The sequence below is a fragment of the Diadema setosum genome, chromosome 22 (genome assembly GCF_964275005.1).
Source record: "Diadema setosum chromosome 22, eeDiaSeto1, whole genome shotgun sequence".
Lineage (NCBI taxonomy): Eukaryota > Metazoa > Echinodermata > Echinoidea > Diadematoida > Diadematidae > Diadema > Diadema setosum.
In genome coordinates this window covers 16,831,074-16,856,101 of record NC_092706.1, presented here as the reverse complement: position 1 = coordinate 16,856,101, position 25,028 = coordinate 16,831,074, and the positions used below count along the sequence as shown (strand labels likewise).

Here is a 25,028-nt window from a genome sequence, read left to right as displayed (position 1 = left end):
TGGAAGACAACCTAAAACAGCATAAACCATGTAAACAAATTTTGCATAATACTAATACAAAACCAAAATAGGTACATGTATGTACTATTGTACATAACATTCTTTCAGGTTTAACAAATGATAAAATATCTCAACATCCATGTACCTACAATCCTAGTACAGTATACTAGTAGTAATCTAACTTACTAGTAAGGGAAATTAAGGCAGTCCTTCGTCTCATGAAAATTTGTACCCCATCCACATTAAGTGTCACTAACATGACACATACAGAACATGTACAATTTGTACTAAGAATATGAAAAATTGTGTTACATTAAAAAAAAATATATAACTTATTGAAGATGAGGGGTTTCAATTTATAGATAAAGATACGAATACATGGCTACATGTATTTGACAATAACAATTAAGCTTTCCTCTTTAACTAATTAATACAATGTCCCATAAAACATCATCCACAGACCTGTATGGGCAATGTAGCCTTAAAAAACAAAAAAGCTTTTGAATCACCCAATTCCACAGAACAGATAAAATAACCAACTTCTTGAATTATACATAATACAAAATTATGGCTGATTCTGCAGAAACATGTAAAATACATACACATTGTATACCATCAAAACATGCCAAGGTTAAAACTACTCATACAGACCCATGTGAGATGTCGTCTGCAAAACTAAAAATACTATTTACAGATCAAATCTCCATTTCCTGAAATGAATCGAAAGTTTGTTATTTCTTTTAGCAATATTATACTCAAGCTCCTTGTTGGCTGTGATATACGATTTATAACCTTTAAAGCTCGGTGGTTTATTTTGAAATTTACAAATATAAATATAATATTTAAGTAAAAGAAAAAGATATGTCAAAAATTTATCAGAATCAAAACCAAACATTTGTTCAAATAATGAAACATTTAGTGGCTTATTGATTTTCTGAGAGATAGCTTTAAGAGTATCCTCCCAAATGGGTTGAACTGAAGGACATTGAACAAAAATATGAATATAGGTTTCAGGGGCATTCTTACAAAATGAGCAATTGGGAGAATCTTTTCTTTTAATTTTATATAGAAAGTTATTCAAAGCTATAGCTCTGTGAAATAGCTTAAAATAAAAAGATCGAATACGTGTATTTATGGTACATAAAAAGTTGTTCACATGAACCTTTTCCCAATTGATTTCTTCGGACTCTTGGAGGTCACTCCAAAATACAGTCTGTCTTTCTGGATAACATGTTTCTTGTATTATACTGTAAGCGAACTTTGGATTTTTTTGAGTCTTTAAAAGTTTTGCTTTAATTTCCTCAAATATTTTGTCTGGAGTTAAATCAGAGGAAACAAACCAATCTTTTGGAATATTTTTCAATAAAAAATTTTTTCTCCGCCTGTCCTTTTTGCTAATATCGTAATCCAAAATCAGTTCTTCAAATGATTTATAACCTGGATGGGGAGGGTTGAGTAGATCACTTATAAAGACAATACCTTTGTCTAACCAATCTTCATACAAGAAGTATTGTTTGGATTTTGAACGAATACTTCTGTTAAACCAAATGCATTGACAAGAACCAATTGCAGAAAAAGCTGTATTAAATTCATCTTTAACAATTTTTTCTCTAAAAATGTACCATGTTTGAAGAGATTCGGCTAATTGACTTGAGCCTAATTTGTTCAAAATACATGCAGGGGGATGTGCTTTCCACAATATATCTTTTCTACCACTAAAATCATCTAAAATACATAATTCAATAAATTTCCATATACTTTGATAGTTATCATCAAGAAGCATTTTGACCCATGTCATTTTTTGTGCAATAGAAAACATGTATGGATCAATCATTTTTAAACCACCCAAAGAGTAATCATTACACAAGAGGTGTCTTTTGACCCTATCACTTCCACCACTCCATATAAATTTATATAGTATTGTGTTTATTTGTCTAAAAAATTTCTTTGGTATTTTTATACATAATACCGAAAAATAATACAGAAGTTGAGGCAGCAATAGGGTCTTTATAACACAGATCTTCCCGACCAGAGATAAATTTCTTACACGCCAACAATTCAAAATATTTTTAATGGATTTAAGCTTTGTCTTGTGGTTAAGATCATACAGATTACTTATGTTCAAAGAAAAATGAATACCTAGAGTTTTAAAAGTAGACTTATTCCATTTAAGACCTTTCTCCGAAAATGGAAATTTTTGAGAACCCTTTAAAGAACCAATCCAAATTGCTTCTGATTTAGAGATGTTAAGCTTACAGCCAGAACTCTCAGAAAATGAACCAATAGTATCAAAAAGTGATCTAAACGAGTTTTGTGAACCGTCAATGAAACAAGTAGAGTCATCTGCTAGCAAAGAAATTTTCAAATCATTTTCACCCACTGGGATACCTTTAATATTTAGGTTTTGTCTAATAGCAAGAGCCATAGACTCGATAACCAACAAAAACAGGTATGGGGATATAGGACACCCTTGGAAAATACCTCGTTCCATATTTATTGGTGTAGTCAAATGTCCATAATTTGAAACATAGCTTTTCCTACCTGAGTAAAATACCTTTATCCAATCAATAAATTTATCACTAAAATTAAACTTTCTCATTACCCGATACAAGTAATCATGCGAAACACTGTCAAAAGCTTTCTGAATATCAAGGAGAAGAATTGCTCCAGGAATTTGCTTTAAATCTGTATATTCTATTATATCAATAATTAAGCGAATGTTATTTCCAATATTCCTTCCTTTTAAAAAACCAGATTGATCTGGATGGATCAAATCCGAGAGACATTTTTTAAACGATTTGCTAAAGTTTTGGCTAAAATTTTATAGTCTACTGTTAAAAGAGAAATTGGTCTGAAGTTTTTCAAAAAGGAATGATCTTTATCTTTTTTGGGAATCAAAGTAATGACTCCATTTCTTTGTGAACTAGACATTAGTCCATTCTGCAGCGAAAAATTAAACGAATCTAAAAGTAAATCAGAAATGTCTTTCCAAAACACGATATAAAATTCTATGGGTAGCCCATCCAAACCTGGTGACCTGTTATGTTTCATTGAGGTAATTGTATCATACAATTCCTTCTTTGAAAGTGGTTTATCAAGAAAATCCTTATCAACTTCATTTAATTGGGGAATTTCAATAGAATTTAAAAAAACATCTTTTTCATCACCCATTGTTATCACATTGTTTTGAGTATAAGAGCTGATAAAATGAATAAATCTCTTCCAATATAGTGTCCTGCTTAACAATAATCTCATCATCATCATTCTTTAATTTAAAAATACTTTTCTTCTCTCCAGACCTCTTTTCTAAATTACAAAAATATTTTGAACTTTTTTCCCCTTCTTCAATCCAACGAATGCGCGAGCGAATAATTAAACCTTTGGTTTCTTCATCCAAAATATCATTTAAGGCCTGGGTTAAAAAATCCTTTTCATTAAGAAGCTCATCATCATTTAAGTCAACACTCAATTTTTGTTCTATCTCCTCTATTTCCCGCAGAAGTTCTCTTTTTACGAAATTCTTTTCTTTCTTTTTACGTGCACAGTATTCTATACAAATACCGGTAATGGTACATTTAAGCGCATCCCATGAAATATTTGGATTGCAATTACTTTTAAAATTAATAAGTTTAAATTCTTCAATGTTGTCCCTAATGATTGTACAAAAATCTGAATCTTTGTGTAAATACTGACAGTTCAATTTCCAAAATCCTGGACCCCTTAGTGGTTGGGCACCTTTAAAATTTAATGTAACGAGGGAATGGTCAGATTGAATACCTGGACTTATTTTTGATTGCGAACAATTAGTAACAAAGTTATCAGAAACAAGAATATAATCAATCCTGGATAACACTTTAGGATTTTTTTGATGTCTGGTGTATTGTTTAAGGTTTGGATTAAAAGTACGCCAAATATCACAAAGATTAAATTCTTCCATAAGTGTTGTTAACATTTCACTTGATTTGACATTAGAGTGGGTGTCCCTACCCCCTTGATAGTCCAGGGCCCCGTTGCAAGAAAGTTGCAATCAATTGCCAATAATTGCTAATTTTGAAACAACCATTCTAATTGGCTCAGGGTCTGCCCTATTAAGAAGACATGCATGCAACAATGATTTTGATTGGTCAGTGACAATCAGTTGCAAGTTGCGTTTAAACGCAAAGTTTCTAGCAACAGGGCCCAGATGGCCCAAAACAGCATTAAAATCCCCAGCACATATAATAGAAGCGTGTTTAAATTGGTCTACTTTGTTAAAAACTTCAAGAAAAAAATTGGGGTCATCATTATTTGGACCGTACAAATTTACTAAAACTAAAGGAACTTCATTAATACTAGCAGATATAATCAGGTATCTTCCATTAGGGTCAATGTAAGAAGAGTCAAGGACCAATGAAACCCTATTTCGAATTAGAATGGCTACACCTCTACTGTTTGAAGAATGGCTGGAAAACCATGATTTTTCACCCCATTGTTGCATCCAAAATTGTTCATCCGATTTTGAAGAGTGGGTTTCCTGAAGAAAAATTATATCACTCTCAATGGATCTTAAATAATGAAAAATTTTGCGTCTTTTTACATGATCTTGAATTCCCCTGCAACTAAATGTTGCAAGTTTTAAATCCATATTTGTAATGTGGGGAAAACAGTCCATTTCTTATTACCTTTATACAGGACTTTCAATAAGTTTGAGAGCAAGAGCACCTGAGACAAAATAACTGCCAACAAAATAAAATTATGAAATACAAAAACATACTTAATAATAATAATACTTGCGGCTGCTGTGAGATTAGAAGAAAGTGGTATGATTAAAAAAAGAAAAACAATTGGGAAAAAAACAAACAAAAGGATGGGTGCACAAGATAGGGTGGCACCGGGCCTCAAATTGTGAAACGGCCCAGGCCAAAAGTGCAACTTTTGGAGTGGCCTCAATGGCCACCGGCGCATGGGGGCGTAAACACATATCATAATCATGCCCTTCATATTACATATAATTGGTACAAAATAAAAATGAAATACAAAATATATCATATGAACAGTCAATACTACAACCATTCAGGTCCCCCCTCAAAAAAAAAAAAAATCTTTCCTTTTTTTTTCTGCTAACAATATAATGGAATCCACATAAGTTATATTAATTAAATGTAATTACTATTCCAAATAAAATAAAAATAAGTTTACCTTATTTAGTTTTCCACAGTAAAGATATCAACGGAAGAAAAAAAAAGGGGTATTTTACTTTAAAATACACCAATAAAATCTTTTACAACAAACTTGCATTATGAAGATCTTATTCTTAAAGATCAAAAATTTGAAAAAAAAAATAAAATGATAATAACATTTGAAAAAATAATAGGAATCTATTATGAGTGTAATGTATAATCAATTGTATTGACTTCTTCTCTTTAACCAGTACTAAACTAAAATAACAACAAAACACACCCATTATACAAGTTACTGACTACTGTACCACTAATTCTACTTTGTATACAGTGAAACAAACGATATCAATTAGAACTCGATCAGAATGAAATAAAAAGCTTGCAAACAATAATACAGCCAAGTGCAGACAACATTACCAGATAATGGAATAAAGTCTTGGAGTTTTCAAATCGGCTTCCTCCTTTTTCTCTCTCAAGAAGTAACATTGGTTCAGTATATTCTGCAACAGTATATCAGTTATCAGTAGTTAATGTTGATATTCTTCTTGTGTACCAGATCTTCCACATGTCTCTAACTGGACTTCCATCCTGAGATGCCTTTATAATCACGAAAAACAGTTTAAAAAGCATACAACAGCGAATATGAAAAAAAAAAATCCGATCTGGTGCTCCTGAAGCATGAAACAAGACACCTTGTTTAACTTCCTCTGGGAACGTCGGTATTTGCCGTTGGTGTTACGATCCTGCCCGAAGAATCTCTCGCCTTCAGAATGGCTGGGTAGATAAAAAAAGGCTTGAAACCTTTTTCCTTGAGAGCCTTGAATTTGGTCAGCTGAGCCTTTCTTTGGTCCAACACCCGCTTAGACATATCATCGTTGACAAAAATCTTTCTGCATCTCTGGTCTGGGCCTGAAACAAACTTTATCAGCTCCTTCTTGACTCGTTCTTTTACACGATAACTGTTGAACCCGATATGAATAGGGCGAGGGCGAGAGTTCTTCTGGTTGCTACGGTATGTAGGTGTGCAATGGATTCTGGAGGTCTCATCTTCAATGTTTATGTTGATCTTGGCCTCAGCAAGTAGGAGCTTCACTGATTTCAAACTCGCGCTAGCCTCATGGGCATCATCTCCTTCCGTTTCTGGCAGGTTGAAAATAACAATGTTAGATCTCCGCGAGCGGTTTTCTAGGTCGTCGATTTTTTTCTTCTGCCTTAGCTAATGCAATTTCCAGTTTGCTTACTTTGTCAGATACCTCGCCAATCTCATGCTCGAGAAGGCCGTGGCTGTTTCGGCAATCCGCAGCCAGCTGCTCAAATCTAGCGTGCATACGGGCTTCAAACGCCCGGGCCCATGCCGGGGCTTGTTCTTCATCGTCCGGCATCGCTGTAGGTACACTCAAGTTTTCGTTTGGAATCACCGAAACATCAGAAAGTGTGCCTGTTTTTACCTTTTTCTTCGCCGGGCTGGAGGTTGGGTCCATTCTTGCGTTCACAACTGTCCATACGATGTAAAAAATAGCAGTATTAAGACTAAAATTGAAATAAATTCAGGGCACGAAAATCCCCACGTGTTCACGCAGTAGTGTGCGCCGCCATCTTTTTCTATTGCTCGTGATGTTGATGAGGAGAGCAATTTTTGCTACCCGGAGACTCCGCAGATGACCCGCACATGACAGTACCTGGCAGGTATCTCGCCTGTATTCGCCCAGAGGCGCGCACGCAAATCCTTTTTACCCGCAGCCATGTTAAGGCCCTGTCACATCTTTCCGAGCAAGCTACGCGGGGTTGTTGCGTGTACTATAGGGATTTTCCTGCATACCGGACAATTTCTGAGGTCGGACAAGGATTTGGGCGAGTTTTGCATGTGTCTTCTAGACGCGTGCTACTAAAGTTCTACTTGAGGGTATTCTGTGGCCTGTGGGACATGCGTGTCAGGCGCGTGGGGATGACAACTCAGTGAAGAAATTATTCCTCTGAAGGAATAACTATTTGCCAGAGGTCCCAGAGAATGTCATAATCCTGGCCTGCAGCTGTCTCTCAACTAAACAGCAAAAAGGCAGTTAACTGACCCTCAACTTACACGCTGGTTAACTGCCTGTGACTTGCGGCAGCTACGAGCCTCCTACTGGTGTTCTGCGTGGACCTCTGCTGGCAATCCCCGCGAACCACCCGGAAAAAAAGTTTTTAGCATGCTCAAAACTTGGCTGCGGGTAAATCGGACTTGCGTGCGCAACTACGGGCGGCTACATGCTATTTACTGTCACAGTGCAGGCCATCTGCGGGGACCTTCACGTAACAAAAATTGTTCCCCGTAAGTCACAAGGAAGGTTTGCCTGGAAAGGTGTGACAAGCCCTTGAGCATGCTCAAACTTGTTCCGGGTGAGTCGTGAGGATTGTTCGCATGTGTCCACGCAGAACACCAGTAGAAGGGCCGTAGCGGTAGCACTTCCCAGGCAACTCCCATGCAACTAGCCCGTAGCTAGAAGGTTAGTAGAAACTCTCCCAAATTCTTGTCCGCCCGCAGAAAATGACCCTGCGTGCTGAAAAATCCATACACGCAACAAGCCCGCGTAACTTCCCCTGAAAGGCGTAGTCATCAGGGCCTTTATGTTTTTTTTTTTTTGTTTTTTCTGTTTTGTTTTGTTTTTTCTGTTTTGTTTTGTTTTTTTATAGGACATTATAAACACATACAACAACTATCTCCAGTCTTTCACTCTTCGTTAAATAAGGTCTACCAATTATTTTGTTCATCAGTTTCATTTCTTTGCGGTAGCATTAAGGTTTCACGTTGGCGATAATTTTCATATTTCCCATTTTCATTACATAACGACACAAAAAAAAAAATCAAGCGAAACAATTACCCAACAGCTATATGAAAATACAAATGCAATTTGATACGGTTATATCATGTATAGACATGATGATTATCAATAATACATGGGCGTCACCAGGGGGGGGGGGGCTTTTTTTTGTTTTTGTTTTTGTTTTTGTTTTTTTTGAGCTTTTTTTCACCCCCCTTCAGACCAAAAAAAAAAAAAAAAAAAAAAAAAAATCACCTCTTCAGTCTGCGAGCAACCTAAACGCCGGACGCTAAATGATAATATTTTTTTTTTTACTTTTTTTTTTTTAATTTTCCAACAGGGACAACAAAATCGTAGGCAAAAACAATTCTCATCCTGGGCTCTGTCAACACTGATTTTATACGTATCTACGAGTATTCTACAGTGTTTACTATTTATCGACCGTACTATACATCCGTACGGTACGGAGCACGTACACGTTTGCATGTACGTGTGCTATACTTACAAGTATGTAGGGTCTATGTACAGCACGTTACTTCTGACCAATCCATATTGATAATGCGAGCCCAAGTGCGAGCCTTAGCCTCATTAAAAAAAAAAAAAAAAATGTAGGGGCATGTATATCATTTTGCCCGCCCCCCATAATTCCCGAGACGAGAAGATTTTTTTGCTTTTTTGCAAGAAAAAAAAAGTTTACCCCCATAAAAACATTGGAAGGGCAAGCATATTATCATTTTGCTCCCCCCCCCCCCGCCATAATTAATAATTAGTGAGTTGAGAAGATTTTTTTGCTTTTTGACAGAAAAAAAAAAGTTGCCTCCATAAAATGTTCGAGGGGCAAGCCACCATATCTTCCCCACCCCACATAATTGTAATTCCCGAGATGAAAAGATTTTCTTGCTTTTTTGTTAGAAATCTGTCCAAGCCAAAAGTGTGCACCAGATGGCAGGTTGCTGAATTTCATTTCTAAAAAAGCAAAGTCTCTCTCGTGTGGGAGGGGGATACTTCTTCCCACACTTTCCCCCGTTCGGTCTTTTCCATGGACTTGATACACCTATAGATTGACAGATTTACAAATGTTTAATCGAAAGTATGCACCAAATCTGTCACTTTACTTGATAAAAAAATGCAAAAGTTCCGTCGTGGGGAAGGGAATATCATCTTCTTTCAATTGAATTATTAACCCTTTCCCAATGGCGTAGCCAAGGGGGGGGGGGGCGATGGAGCAGTCGCCCCCCCCCCAAGATTTCGAATATGGGAGAGGTATCTTACCACCCTCCCATTGCCTTGTCCCTTCTATAGACTTAGTACACTATGGGGAATGACAATTTCCGGATTTTCCACAAAAAGTGTGCTTCAGATCGCTTTGTTTCAACTCTTAAAACTCAAAAGCTCCGTCGAGCGGGAGGGGGTATCCCCCTCCCAAATCCTCCCCCTAGCACCTTACTATACTTTGTACTTATACAGAGATGATGCACACTCGGAATAAGAGCCATTAACATTTCAACGGAAAAAAAAACATATTTGTTAGATTATTATTTTTTGGGAGGGGGCTGCAACAAATTCAAGTACAGTTGTATTTGACCAAAAGTTTGCACCAGATCGCTGAATTTCATCTTCGTTTGGGATGAGAAATGTGAAATGACCCTCATGTACACCCTCGTGTGCATGCTTTTTTTTTCTGTTTGATTGCTTAACAAACAGAGTTCATAATATTCAGTGTAAGAATTAAGTTTATCTAAATTACACCATTTTATAGGCAAATTGTTTAATAATGATTTACATCAAAATGTACTGCTACCTTAGTGGGACTGTTTCAAGTCGATTAAACACGCAAAAACCTGCATCAAATCGCACCATTTACAACATCAAAATTCAAAAAGTTCTCACCACACCATGGGAGGGGGACAACCCGCACCCATACCCCCCCCCCCTCTCGCTAGCTCCCGGCTTGCTCAGGCTCGGTCGCGTTCATGACATCAGTGTAAGAATTAATACAAGAAGTTTATTTAAATTATATAATTTTATAGGGAAATTGTTCATTAACAATTTACATCAAATTAAAAAAGTGGGACTGTTTCAAGTCGATAAAACACGCAAAAACCTGCATCAAATTGCACCATTTACAACATCAAAATGCAAAAAGTTCTCACCGTGGGAGGGGAAACCCCCTCACACACCCTCCCCCCCCCCATCCTCCCCCTCGCTCACTTCGCTCACTCTTGTTTCGTCGCTTTTATGATATTCAGTGTAAATATCAAAACAGGACAATTATTTTGATGATTATATTCTATAGGCAAATTGTTCAACCGTAATCTACATCAAAATATATTGCTACTTTAAACAAGTGGGACTGTTTCAAGTCGATAAAACAAGCAAAAACATGCATCAAATTGCACCACTTACAACATCAATATGCAAAAACTTCTCACCGTGGGAGGGGGACACCCCCTCCCACACCCTCCCCCTTGCTCACTCCCATCGCTCCCTCAGCTCGCTCTTGTTTGGTCGCGTTCATGATATTCAGTGTGAGGAAGTTTATTTGGATGACACTATTCTCTAGGCAAATTGTTCAAGTTCAAGTTCGAATTTATTCGTTTTTCCACAATAAAATACAGATATAAATCTCACTTTCTTTAGTGACAGAAACAATGTATGTAAATTCGTACAAAGAAACCAACAATAATGAGAAAAACTAATAGTGTCAATACATTGCAATTGTTGCAGATGTAACGAAAATGAAAGAATTGTCAATATGCACTGTGTTAAAAAAACGGAGGGACCCACTAAAAAGACAATGCTTGTAGAGTGTGGGCCCCTCTTGTATTAAAAATTCGATGCAAAATTTTAATAAATATAGCAACAAAGCAGCACGAAAAGTTTGGCATAAAAAGTTTAGCAGCCCACTAAGAGACAGACGGACAAACAGTTACACACAAACAGTTACACACAAGACAAACGAAATAATGAGCATGAGACAAGACTGGGACAGCAAGAAGACTACTTATAGGGAAGAAAACTGACTTGACGACACGACAGGAAACAAGACTACAGCGCGACGAAGAGGTAACAAAATAGACAGGAGTAAGCAACAGTAAGCAACAGAGACAACGATCCTCGGAGGTTAGAGGAAGAAAGAGAAGAAGAAGAAAAGAAGAATATACAACAAACCCTTCAACTGCGAGGTATAAGTTAAAGAAGATCTTATCATAATCAAAGCTAAGGCAAAAGTAACAATAATGAAGAAAAAAAAAAACGGCAATAAAGATTTTGCGGACGGGAAACAAAATAAGCCTATGAACTAATCTGATTCAGGGGGTCGTCATTATAGGATTGCAAAAGAAAAAACTTCAATCTCCTTTTAAAGGAGTATATAGAGGGAGCAGATTTTATATCGTGGTTCAGGGAATTCCAATAATTAGGTCCAGTGTAAATAAGTGTATTCTTTTCTAGAATCGTTCGAAGAAGTGGTAAATGAAACTCGTTAGAGCGTCGGGTGGGGTAATTATGGAATGATTGATTTTTTTGGAACATAGAACCAAAGATAGGTGGCAGTAAACTGTTATCATACATATACATAAATTGGCCTAAGTTGTATAAAAATAATTCGTTAATTTTTAATAGCTTATTACAGTTAATCAATACATTTGTATGTAAACGAGTGGGAGAATTAGAATTGATACGGAGGGCTTTCTTTAAGCAGCGTCTGATGTGTATTGCCCCAAGCTAAAATTCCATAATGAAGGTAAGGGAGTATCAAAGAGGAGTATAACACAAGTAATGTCTTTTCAGGAATATGAAATTTTAGTCTGTCCATTACACCTATATTTCGAGAGATGATTTTGCAAATATGATCAATATGTATTTTCCAAGAAAGTTTATTATCGCAACTGATTGACAAATTGCCCTACATCGACGTAAATAAGCACTGAATTGATCAGTGTCTTAGTAGTAGCCATGATAAAAAAATCATGGGCGTACATACTCGAGCAGGATTCGAATCTACGACCTCCTGATCACCGGACAGGCGTCATCTCCACTAGACCACCGAGCTTTCGCCCGACAGCAAGTGTTGGTTCTAATCCTTATAGCATGCAGCGGGTACTGCTTTGTTATTCAAATTCATGAAATTCTTCCGTCGAGATGTATTCATTGCAACTGATTGACAAATTGCCCTACATCGACGTAAATAAGCACTGAATTGATCAGTGTCTTAGTAGTAGCCATGATAAAAAATCATGGGCGTACATACTCGAGCAGGATTCGAACCTACGACCTCCTGATCACCGGACAGGCGTCATCTCCACTAGACCACCGAGCTTTCGCCCGACAGCAAGTGTTGGTTCTAATCCTTATAGCATGCAGCGGGTACTGCTTTGTTATTCAAATTCATGAAATTCTTCCGTCGAGATGTTTTCATTGCAACTGATTGACAAATTGCCCTACATCGACGTAAATAAGCACTGAATTGATCAGTGTCTTAGTAGTAGCCATGATAAAAAATCATGGGCGTACATACTCGAGCAGGATTCGAACCTACGACCTCCTGATCACCGGACAGGCGTCATCTCCACTAGACCACCGAGCTTTCGCCCGACAGCAAGTGTTGGTTCTAATCCTTATAGCATGCAGCGGGTACTGCTTTGTTATTCAAATTCATGAAATTCTTCCGTCGAGATGTTTTCATTGCAACTGATTGACAAATTGCCCTACATCGACGTAAATAAGCACTGAATTGATCAGTGTCTTAGTAGTAGCCATGATAAAAAATCATGGGCGTACATACTCGAGCAGGATTCGAACCTACGACCTCCTGATCACCGGACAGGCGTCATCTCCACTAGACCACCGAGCTTTCGCCCGACAGCAAGTGTTGGTTCTAATCCTTATAGCATGCAGCGGGTACTGCTTTGTTATTCAAATTCATGAAATTCTTCCGTCGAGATGTTTTCATTGCAACTGATTGACAAATTGCCCTACATCGACGTAAATAAGCACTGAATTGATCAGTGTCTTAGTAGTAGCCATGATAAAAAAATCATGGGCGTACATACTCGAGCAGGATTCGAACCTACGACCTCCTGATCACCGGACAGGCGTCATCTCCACTAGACCACCGAGCTTTCGCCCGACAGCAAGTGTTGGTTCTAATCCTTATAGCATGCAGCGGGTACTGCTTTGTTATTCAAATTCATGAAATTCTTCCGTCGAGATGTTTTCATTGCAACTGATTGACAAATTGCCCTACATCGACGTAAATAAGCACTGAATTGATCAGTGTCTTAGTAGTAGCCATGATAAAAAATCATGGGCGTACATACTCGAGCAGGATTCGAACCTACGACCTCCTGATCACCGGACAGGCGTCATCTCCACTAGACCACCGAGCTTTCGCCCGACAGCAAGTGTTGGTTCTAATCCTTATAGCATGCAGCGGGTACTGCTTTGTTATTCAAATTCATGAAATTCTTCCGTCGAGATGTTTTCATTGCAACTGATTGACAAATTGCCCTACATCGACGTAAATAAGCACTGAATTGATCAGTGTCTTAGTAGTAGCCATTTTGATCTTTCAAATAAAGTACTCCGTTAAAGCGTGTTCCAGCGTGTTTTTAAACTATTTGCTGTTAAAATTGTGAGTTTTACACTGCATTTTGATTCGCTGCTCCAATTCAAGGTACACAAATTCATTGTTGCCATCACATTGAAAGAGAGAGCGAATTGCAGTAGGAGCAACTATTTCTAGATGTGAGAGAGCTAGTCCGGATTATTGATGCTCTCTTTTGTCAAAGCACATGGGTAACACCTGTAGTTGAACGCATAACTTCTCGGCGGTGCCGCGCATGACTTCAAAGGAGAGCTTTAGTTGCCTCTCCTTCTCTAGCACCTCCCTGTTCTAATCCTTATAGCATGCAGCGGGTACTGCTTTGTTATTCAAATTCATGAAATTCTTCCGTCGAGATGTTTTCATTGCAACTGATTGACAAATTGTCCTACATCGACGTAAATAAGCACTGAATTGATCAGTGTCTTAGTAGTAGCCATGATAAAAAAAAAAAAAAAAAAAATTTTGAATTTGAATAACAAAGCAGTACCCGCTGCATGCTATAAGGATTAGAACCAACACTTGCTGTCGGGCGAAAGCTCGGTGGTCTAGTGGAGATGACGCCTGTCCGGTGATCAGGAGGTCGTAGGTTCGAATCCTGCTCGAGTATGTACGCCCATGATTTTTTATCATGGCTACTACTAAGACACTGATCAATTCAGTGCTTATTTACGTCGATGTAGGGCAATTTGTCAATCAGTTGCAATGAAAACATCTCGACGGAAGAATTTCATGAATTTGAATAACAAAGCAGTACCCGCTGCATGCTATAAGGATTAGAACCAACACTTGCTGTCGGGCGAAAGCTCGGTGGTCTAGTGGAGATGACGCCTGTCCGGTGATCAGGAGGTCGTAGGTTCGAATCCTGCTCGAGTATGTACGCCCATGATTTTTTATCATGGCTACTACTAAGACACTGATCAATTCAGTGCTTATTTACGTCGATGTAGGGCAATTTGTCAATCAGTTGCAATGAAAACATCTCGACGGAAGAATTTCATGAATTTGAATAACAAAGCAGTACCCGCTGCATGCTATAAGGATTAGAACCAACACTTGCTGTCGGGCGAAAGCTCGGTGGTCTAGTGGAGATGACGCCTGTCCGGTGATCAGGAGGTCGTAGGTTCGAATCCTGCTCGAGTATGTACGCCCATGATTTTTTTATCATGGCTACTACTAAGACACTGATCAATTCAGTGCTTATTTACGTCGATGTAGGGCAATTTGTCAATCAGTTGCAATGAAAACATCTCGACGGAAGAATTTCATGAATTTGAATAACAAAGCAGTACCCGCTGCATGCTATAAGGATTAGAACCAACACTTGCTGTCGGGCGAAAGCTCGGTGGTCTAGTGGAGATGACGCCTGTCCGGTGATCAGGAGGTCGTAGGTTCGAATCCTGCTCGAGTATGTACGCCCATGATTTTTTATCATGGCTACTACTAAGACACTGATCAATTCAGTGCTTATTTACGTCGATGTAGGGCAATTTGTCAATCAGTTGCAATGAAAACATCTCGACGGAAGAATTTCATGAATTTGGAAAAGTTTATTATCTACAAAAATACCAAGAAATTTGAAATATGACACACTTTCTAAATTACAATCATCCAGAACTATTTCTGAATTCAAAGAATCAACAGTATTGCTGAAAAGCATATATTTTGTTTTTTGAACATTCAATGACAACTTGTTAGCCCTGACCCAGTTGGTCACTTTTTTCAATTCTGTATTAGCTTGTTGAACAAGAACATCGATATCGTTATGGGCAAGAAAAACACTGGTGTCATCAGCATAGTGTATAAAGGAAAGTACCTCTGAAACAGCGGAAAAATCATTGATATATATTATGAATAGCAGCGGCCCTAAAAGACTTCCCTGTGGAACACCACACTTTACATCTCTTATAACTGAATTATTATCTTTAATTGAAACAAACTGTTTTCTGTCAGCTAAATAAGTCTTGAACCACTCCAAGGCCTTCCCACGTATTCCGTAGTGCGATAACTTGTGGAGTAAAATGTTGTGATTAATTGTATCGAAGGCCTTGGAGAAGTCCAAGAATATACTAATTAAATGAGAATGATTATCAGTTGCATTAACGACTTTATCAATAAAATGAAGAACTGCATGGATGGTATTATGTTTTTCTCGGAAACCAAACTGGGAATTTGTGAATATTTTGTGCACATTTAAAAATTTGGTAATTCTGGTGTATATTATTTTTTCTAAAACTTTCGATAATGAAGATAATAAAGAGATTGGACGATAATTACTGACATCCAGATTATTACCTTTTTTAAATATTGGAATTACTTTAGCCAATTTCAGTTTATCAGGAAACATACCATTAGAAATTGACAGATTAAAAATGTGAGCCAAGGGATCTGCGACTGATGAAATAACACCCTTAAGAATACAATTATCTATATCATCATAACCGGAGCTACGTTTGTTTTTTAAAGAGGATACAATATCGATAATTTCATATCTATTTGTTGGAGTTAAAAAAAAATAGAGTTGGGGCTACACTGACCTAAGAATTCAGTAAAATTCTGTTCTGTAGCCGGAATACCATGAGCAAGCGTTTCACCTATTTTTGAAAAATAAGAATTAAAAACATTTGCAATATCAGCAGGGTCATAAATTATTTCATCATCCCACTTTATTTCATATATTTCTGCTTTTTTGTTCGGAATATTCATTGCCTGCTTTAAAACTTTCCAGGTATTTTTAATATCAAACTTAAATTTCAACAACTGCTGAGAATAATACCTTTTCTTTTCCAAACGTAAAATCCTAGTTAATGTGTTTTTATATAATGTATATTTGTTCTTTGATCGTTCAGTTTTTTCCATTTTATATTTATAATACAATCGATTTTTTCTATTAATTGAACGAAGAATTGATTTTGAAATCCACGGTAACCTAGGCGTCTTTTTATAATCCATTTTACTTTTTTGCTTTGAAATTGTTCAGTAATAATCTACATCAAAATATACTGCTACTGTTTCAATTCGATAAAACAAGCAAAAACATGCATCAAATTGCACCATTTACAACATCAAAATGCAAAAAGTTCTCACCGTGAGAGGGGGGACAACCCCTCCCACCCCCCTACCCCCTTGCTCGCTCCGTTCGCTCGGGCTCGGTCGCTTCGCTCCCTCGCATACTAACAGCCTCCTCCCTCCCCCCCCCCCAAAAAAAAGATGAAATCCTAGCTACGCCGGTGCCCTTTCCCCGCTCGGTTTCCCTAAAAAAAAAAAAACCCTAAAAGTCTGGGGATTGAGAGCTTCCTGAGTTCCAAAAGAATGTCCGTTCAAAAAATCTCATTACATTTAGTGTCAAAACGCACCCCCTTGAAAAAAAGCTGGTGACGCCCCTGATAATAATATACCTTGTATGTTTAAAACATGACTTGTATAAGTTTTTTGCTGTCGTTCAACATAATCGCTTTATTTGCGGGTTGTAATCAGGGCCGGCGGAGGGTTTTCAAAAGTGGGGTGGCCCACTTCCGGGTTTTATGAGCGGAAAATTAATGATTAATAATTAATAATTAATAAATAATTACAATTAATTGTAATTAATAAATAATTACAAGACATATCGACATAGATTAACAAGCATTATTAAACAGTCCAAACAAATGTATTTTTCTAAAAAGATAGATAATGCTCAAGGTAAAAGTTCAACTATATGGAAAATAATCAATGAAATTCTCAATAAGAGTAAATCATCATCTGATTCTCAAGTATCTTATAAAGATGGCAATACTGTAAGTAATCCGGTAGATATAAGTAATATGTTTGATGAATGTGCTTTGTGCTTTTAAAAATAGTTATTCTGTCAGTCATGATGAAATCAGCACCAATTTACTTAAGCAGATTATAGGTAGTATTTTGTCTCCCTTAGTCCATATCTTTAATCTATCTCTTTCTTCTGGTATTTTTCCAAGTTCCTTCAAAATTGCTGTAGTAATACCGATTTATAAAAAAGATGATCCCACGTGTGTAACTAATTACCGTCCCATTTCTATTCTCTCTAGTTTCTCCAAAATACTCGAGAGAATTGTGTATAATAGGTTGTATGGATATTTGTGTCAGAATGATTTCTTCAATCCTGATCAATTCGGTTTCCGAACCAATCATTCTACTGATCACGCGTTAATGCAGTTATTTGATAGAGTATCGAGTGCCTTGGCAGATCGCAAACATGTAATTGGTATATTTATGGATCTGAGCAAGGCATTCGATACTCTTGACCACAAAATATTATTATATAAGCTACGACATTACGGGGTTCGGGGTACTGCACTTACATGGTTTGAAAACTATTTGTTATGTAGAAAACAATTTGTTTCCTTTGACTCAGTATCCTCCAATACACTACCTGTAACATGTGGAGTTCCCCAGGGTTCGATCTTAGGGCCGTTATTGTTTTTAATTTACATTAATGATATTTCAAACGCATCATCTATGTTACAATATATATTATTTGCCGATGATACAAATGTGTTTTACTCACATGCTGACCTAAACCACTTAGTTGCTACTTTGAACAATGAATTACCGAAATTATCTACATGGTTTAAAAGTAATATACTGGCACTTAATTTAAGCAAAACTAATTTCATTCACTTTAAATGTAAAAAAGCTGATCTACCAGAATATGAATTGTATATTGATGGTATATCTCTTGAAAGGAAAATATTTAATAAGTTTCTTGGTGTGTATATAAATGAAAACCTAAAATGGGATGATCATGTAAAACACATCATTTTGCCTATATCCCGAAACGTTGGCCTGTTAACTAAGCTTCAGTATTTTTTACCAACTCGTGTATTGTTTACCCTGTATAATGCCTTTATCTTACCATATATATCGTATTGCAACATTATCTGGGCAACCCACAAATGTAACACAGACCGTATACTTCTCCTACAGAAAAAAGCAATACGAGTGTGCAGTCGAGCACGCTCTCGAGATCACACCGACCAATTGTTTTTCCAGCTTAAATCCCTTAAGATAAATGATATAAATTTTCTCCAAAAAGCTGTATTTATGTTTTGTCTCAAGTCAAACTTCTTGCCTCCAATATTTAACATAATATTTCGGTCAAATTCAGAGATTCACTCTTATCCAACCAGACAATCCACAAATTTACATTTATTTAACCCCAAAACCGCACTCGCGCATCATTCTATCAGACACTCCGGCCCTGACACTTGGAATTCCCTTCCCACTGAAATTAAAAACATGACCACTATGTATTCATTTAAGAAGGCTGTAAAACTTCACCTCCTTAAGCAGTATTCCCCAGGATAACATTCTGATTTCTTTATTGTATTATAATCAAATGTATATGAATATGTACGTGATACATAATGCATGGATGTGTGCATACATATATCGATTTATTTATCTATCCATATTATGAATATGAGTATGTATATGTATGTTGAGGATACATCATGTATATATTATGAGCATGCATGTGTACGATGTGCCTTACCATTACTGCGTACATAAAACAAGCACGATATATGTTATTCAATGTCAGATAACAATACGTATAAGATATTTTGTAATCACATATTATTATTTTCATAGTGCATATTCGGTCATTACTCCGGCAAAGGCAACTGAACGTGTTAACTTTAATATCATTATCATATTGTATTTATCATCATCACTATTATTGTAAAGTAGTTGGAGTGGTACCCATACACTCTGTAACTTTCCCTATTCCCCCTACCCTTCCCTATTTCTCTCTTTCTCTATTCCCTATTCTATTCAGAGTAGGTAAGCATATTGTAGTCTCCATACCGTCAAGCCTCGGCTTATTTTGGAGACCCTTCTGTTTAAGTTCCATAAGCTTGTATGTTTGTATTGTCTTGTATAATTGTACTAAAAACTATGTGTCGATATACTGTTTGTCATAAATGACATGTACATGATCCTATCTGATGTAACGGAATTAAGCAGAAATAAATCAAATCAAATCAAAAGAAAGAAAAAAAATGATCTTCCTTCAGTTTATCTTTATCCTTCCACTTCCGGGTTTCTTCAACTGACAAGAAAAAAAAAAAATGTCTGCAACTGCCTATTCTGATTTCGGCGATTAGATGAGAAAAATAGAGAGGAATGTGGATACGTGTTTAATCATACGTCACCAATTTTTCTTTATTTTTAACTTTAATTCTATGAAATCAGGAGATTATTACTGGTTTATAATTAGCACAATAATGTAAAAGAGAGATCTATCGTTATGGAAATAGGTAAAGTTTGAAAGTTTTAAAGGATTTGGATGTATAACTGGCTGAACTACATATTGTATAAATTATATGCAGAAGAAAGAATGTTTAAAGAAGAGAGTAGAAAGGATATGGAAAAGACAGGTGAACAGTGTTAAAGACAAGTCGAAGACAAGAGAATGTAACGGAGAGAGAAGAGATGAGAAAGGTATAACGAAAGAAAAAGAAGAGAATATTACCGAGAATTCAGAGGAGCAAAGTATTATAGCCAGGAAGAGAAATGTTCAGGACTAAAGGGAGAAGAATGTTGCAAACATGGAGAAAGGAGAATGACACAGATATTTCAAAAGAGAAAATGTTATAGGGGGACGTAAAGAGACGGTCAATAAAAAATTGTAAAGAGGAGAATGCTATGAGAGAGAAGAATAAAAGGATGTTATAGAGAATTCAGGAGAAAGGAATGTTACGAACAAGTATGTACAGAGGAGAAATGTGACAGATAAGAATTAGAAAAATGATGAAGAGAATTAGGAAGAGAGGAGTGTTACTAGTAAGAAGAAAGGAGGCTGTTACAAAAAAGAAAGAAAACGATTACTATACAGGGAAGAAGATTGAAAAATGCTACAGAAAATTCATAAGTAAGAATGTTACGGAAAATTAAGGAAGGTTTGTATACACGTAAAGGGCTACTTATGACATTGCGTTGGAATTAATGCTATTTGAGGACCTGAAACCATTTTTAGACCTTGCGCAGCGGATGCCCAGCTACAACTCATATATCCAAAGCTTGCATAATAATTTTTCTGCTTCATTTCGGACCGCTCTCTTTACCCCCCCCCCACTTTCCACGTTATACTGTAACCCCATAATATAGGCTTTATACAATACACGAAAATGGCTGCTTGTGATATTGCTTTAGAAAAAAAAAAGAAATTTGAAGACCTGAAACCACTTCTATTTTCATGAAACTGAATGGAACTTTTAGAGGAGATATCAGACTACAACTTCTATATGGAAACCTATGAGAACATTTTCTCTGCTTCATAGCGGACCGCCCTACTCACCCCCCCCCCCTTCCCACGATATAACTCCATAGGCTTTGTACACGAAGATGGCGGCTTATGACATTGCTTTAGAAAATATGATTTTTGAAGGCCTGAAACCACTTATTTTTTTATGAAGCTGAATGGAACTTGTAGAGGAGATATCAGTCTACAACTTCTATATGGAAACCTATGAGAACATTTTCTCTACTTCATAGCGGACCGCTCTACTCACCCCCCCCCCCTCCCACGATATAACCCCATAGCCTTTGTACACGAAGATGGCGGCTTATGACATTGCTTTAGAAAATATGATTTTTAAAGGCCTGAAACCACTTATTTTTTTATGAAACCTAATGGAACGTGTAGAGGAGATATCAGACTACAACTTCTATATGGAAACCTATGAGAACATTTTCTCTACTTCATAGCGGACCGCCCTACTCAACCCCCCCACCTTCCCACGATATTATTTATATATAATATATATATATATATATATATATATATATATATATATGTACATTATATATATATACACAGTATAAGTAGTCCACATATAGGTACAAGAGGATATCAATACAAGTCTGTATCATGATACATGTATCAAAAAAATAAAGTCCATGCTGATCCCCAACAATTTGTTTTGACACACAAATTTTGCTCTTTCTCAAGTGTTCTTGCGAACTACTCTAAAATTTGCGTGCTGAAATAAATTGATGGTGGTCAGCAAGAACTTGGTTTCTGGTTTATTTCATATATATACAGATATACATGCCTATATTGCTTCCTGTGTATTGTCCATTCGTGTTGACTACGCGGTATACTACTGATAATGATAAAAATGACAATACATGTAACAAGAATAAGTGTTGTCGTATAAAGGAACATGTAGAGTTGAAAACATCATTTCAAATATTTTTTCATCTTCGAAGTTCACGGGATCAAACATTATTGAAATTTTCATCGGGGAAATCAAAAGTTACTGTTGATGACAGGGCATTTCTGTACGCTGCACCAAAATTATGGAATAATCTCCCTTTGTTTGTAAGACAAGCAGTTACAATCAATGAGTTTAAGGCCAGGTTAAAAAGTCGTCTCTTGAAGTAATGTATTTTCTGTTTGAATTTCCTGTATGCGTGTCATTTTGTAATGTGCAGTAGAGTATATCATTATAGTAGCTGCGCAATATAAATGTCCTTTATTATTGTCATCCCAATCTGCAATAGGCTTATGTCAGATTGGGAACATGTATTGCACGTAATATATCCACAAATCTTTTTTTTTTTTTTTTTTTTTTTTTTTTTTTTTAAACGAGACTGAATGGAAAATTTAATTTGACTTGTTTATTGGAGAAAAATAGATAAAAGCATAAACACACACCTTACTGTACGCGTGGCATATACGGTATCGTATAGAGAATTAAGTCGGGGCCCCATGATAATAAGTCGGGGCCCCGTGATAATAAGTCGGGGCCCCGAGATAATAAGTCGGGGCCCCGAGATAATAAGTCGGGGCCCCGAGATAATAAGTCGGGGCCCCGAGATAATAAGTCGGGGCCCCGAGATAATAAGTCGGGGCCCCGTGATGATAAGTCGGGGCCCCGAGATAATAAGTCGGGGCCCCGTGATGATAAGTCGGGGCCCCGAGATAATAAGTCGGGGCCCCGAGATAATAAGTCGGGGCCCCGAGATAATAACACGGGGCCCCGTGATAATAAGTCGGGGCCCCGTGATAATAAGTCGGGGCCCCGAGATAATAAGTCGGGGCCCTGTGATAATAAGTCGGGGTCCCGTGATAATAAGTCGGGTCCCCGAGATAATAAGTCGGGGCCCCGAGATAATAAGTCGGGGCCCCGTGATAATAACACGGGGCCCCGTGATAATAAGTCGGGGCCCCGTGATAATAAGTCGGGGCCCCGAGATAATAAGTCGGGGCCGCGAGATAATAACACGGGGCCCGTGATAATAAGTCGGGGCCCCGTGATAGTAAGTCGGGGCCCCGAGATAATAAGTCGGGGCCCCGTGATAATAAGTCGGGGCCCCGAGATAATAAGTCGGGGCCCCGAGATAATAAGTCGGGGCCCCGTGATAATAAGTCGGGGCCCCGTGATAATAAGTCGGGGCCCCGAGATAATAAGTCGGGGCCCCGAGATAATAACACGGGGCCCCGTGATAATAAGTTGGGCCCCCGTGATGATAAGTCGGGGCCCCGAGATAATAAGTCGGGGCCCCGTGATAAATTGGAAAAAAAATAATAATTTCATGTCCCCTTAGGGGCTCCGTATTCTGCTGATATTTTGAGGCCTGAAACAAAATTTTACCGCTGTGTTTCTCCTTAAGAAGACAATGAAAGGAAGGTAGGGTTTTCTCCATAGGCTCACGTGTTAAGAAGCTCGTGGTATTATTACTAAAATGGCCGCCGTTGGGCTCCACATGGGGCTCCATGTGGCTCCATTTTGAGGCCTGAAACAAAATTTTACCGCTGTGTTTCTCCTTAAAATGAAGACAATGAAAGGAAGGTAGGGTTTTCTCCATAGGCTCACGTGTTAAGAAGCTCGCGGTATTATTACTAAAATGGCCGCCGTTGGGCTCCACATGGGGCTCCATGGCGCGCGCCGGCGTAAAACACCCGTTTATTGCGTGCGAAATCGAGAGTTCACATGTTACTCATACATTTTCGCACGTTCCACTGTACACAATCGCTCCAGGTGCATTGTTTATTGTTCGGCCCCTAAACCGTGCATGTACCATAGAGCTCTGGCATGTACGCTCACTCCTGACGGAAACTTCGCACTCTCTGTCCACCGGATTGACGATTTGAACAACGGATGAGCAAAATATCGCCCGTTTCTCATGTTTCTTGGACGGTTGGCCTTAACGGGCAAAGGGGCTTCAGTGAAGATGCACAATAATACATGATGTATACGCTCATTATCTTGCACAATCATCCACTGTCCAGACATCTAAATTTACTCAAAAAGATGCACATAATCTGATGACCAGTGATGACGGTGGTGATAATGGTATCAAAGAAAGACCTTCGTTAGTAGTCCATGTGGTTGTAGGTCCACTTTGAGATGCTGTGAGTACTCATTTTAGACCAGGGTACATAAAGTGGACAAGTGTGTGTAATCAAATTTGCTTTTAGGTACGGGTAAAAACAGAGAGCTTTTCCCCAGTACACTGCAATGACGGAAGTGGGGAGGAGAAAAATATCTTTGGGTGTTCTGTGTAAAAACCACTGCACTGGCTAAAACCATTCTGGCTTTCCATAGATTGTAGATTGCAGCTTCATAACACGGACACTGTGTGTGTGGCGAACTTTGATCTCTGTGTTGATATCGTTTTAGCGTCGTATGCATAGTTTAGTCCGTATTTACGCCTGGATGAAGTAAGAAGTGAAGAAATAATGTAAAGCCCTTAAAAGTACACAGGAAATCTGTTTCAGTAATGCGATTGCCTGCTTGCATGTTGGTAAGTCATATGTGTTCATATTACATTTTAACGTAAGATCTATTGAGTATTTGAGTAGTCATTATGTACAGCCAAAGCCGCCATGGCGTGGTCACGTAGTAGCATGTCTATTTACGAATCTACTGCGTACGTACAATTATGGTATGGTGTACAAATGTATGGTTGGACCTATTTTACTCATCGACCGCCTAATTTTTATTTGCTTGATAAGGATATTTAACACTGAAATTCACGTAAAAAATTGACCTAGTGATTGAGAAAATCCAGCACTATCAAATGCTGTTGTTCCCTTTTCAGTTCGAAGTTTCAGTGCAAAAATATCGCCGTCGAACTTGGTCTTTGTCTTTGAGTAGCCTCTCTGCAGCTCCCCGCGGGGCCGCTCCTTTTTTAGATCGACCGCTGTTTTTGCATTGACATTGCACACAAACCGAGTTGTATTGAACACCGTGTTGTACGAAGCATTTTAGAAAATGCATTGAGATTACATTACGATTCGGTTAAAATATTCATTGGAAATTTTGTCCTTGAATTTTCGCGTTTTCTCACACATCATCATCAACGGTCAAAGCCATAGCCAGTAGGACTATAGAAAGTCTAGTAAAAATAATGTTTAAGGGTAGACTTCTAAGTTCTAGATGCCAGGGACTTAATGGTCGCGCATAGTGAAACTGCGTAGACCTATCGATAGCA

At 37.7% G+C, this 25,028-nt stretch overlaps 1 protein-coding gene across 1 annotated transcript; it reads right to left on the bottom strand.

The window, feature by feature from the left end:
* Nucleotides 1-688: 688 nt before the first annotated feature.
* On the bottom strand, nt 689-2,491 carry LOC140245088 (uncharacterized). The gene has a single exon (XM_072324686.1). It carries the CDS (start codon nt 2,489-2,491, stop codon nt 689-691), a length of 1,803 nt encoding a protein of 600 aa, XP_072180787.1.
* Between the last annotated feature and the right edge of the window lie 22,537 nt (nt 2,492-25,028).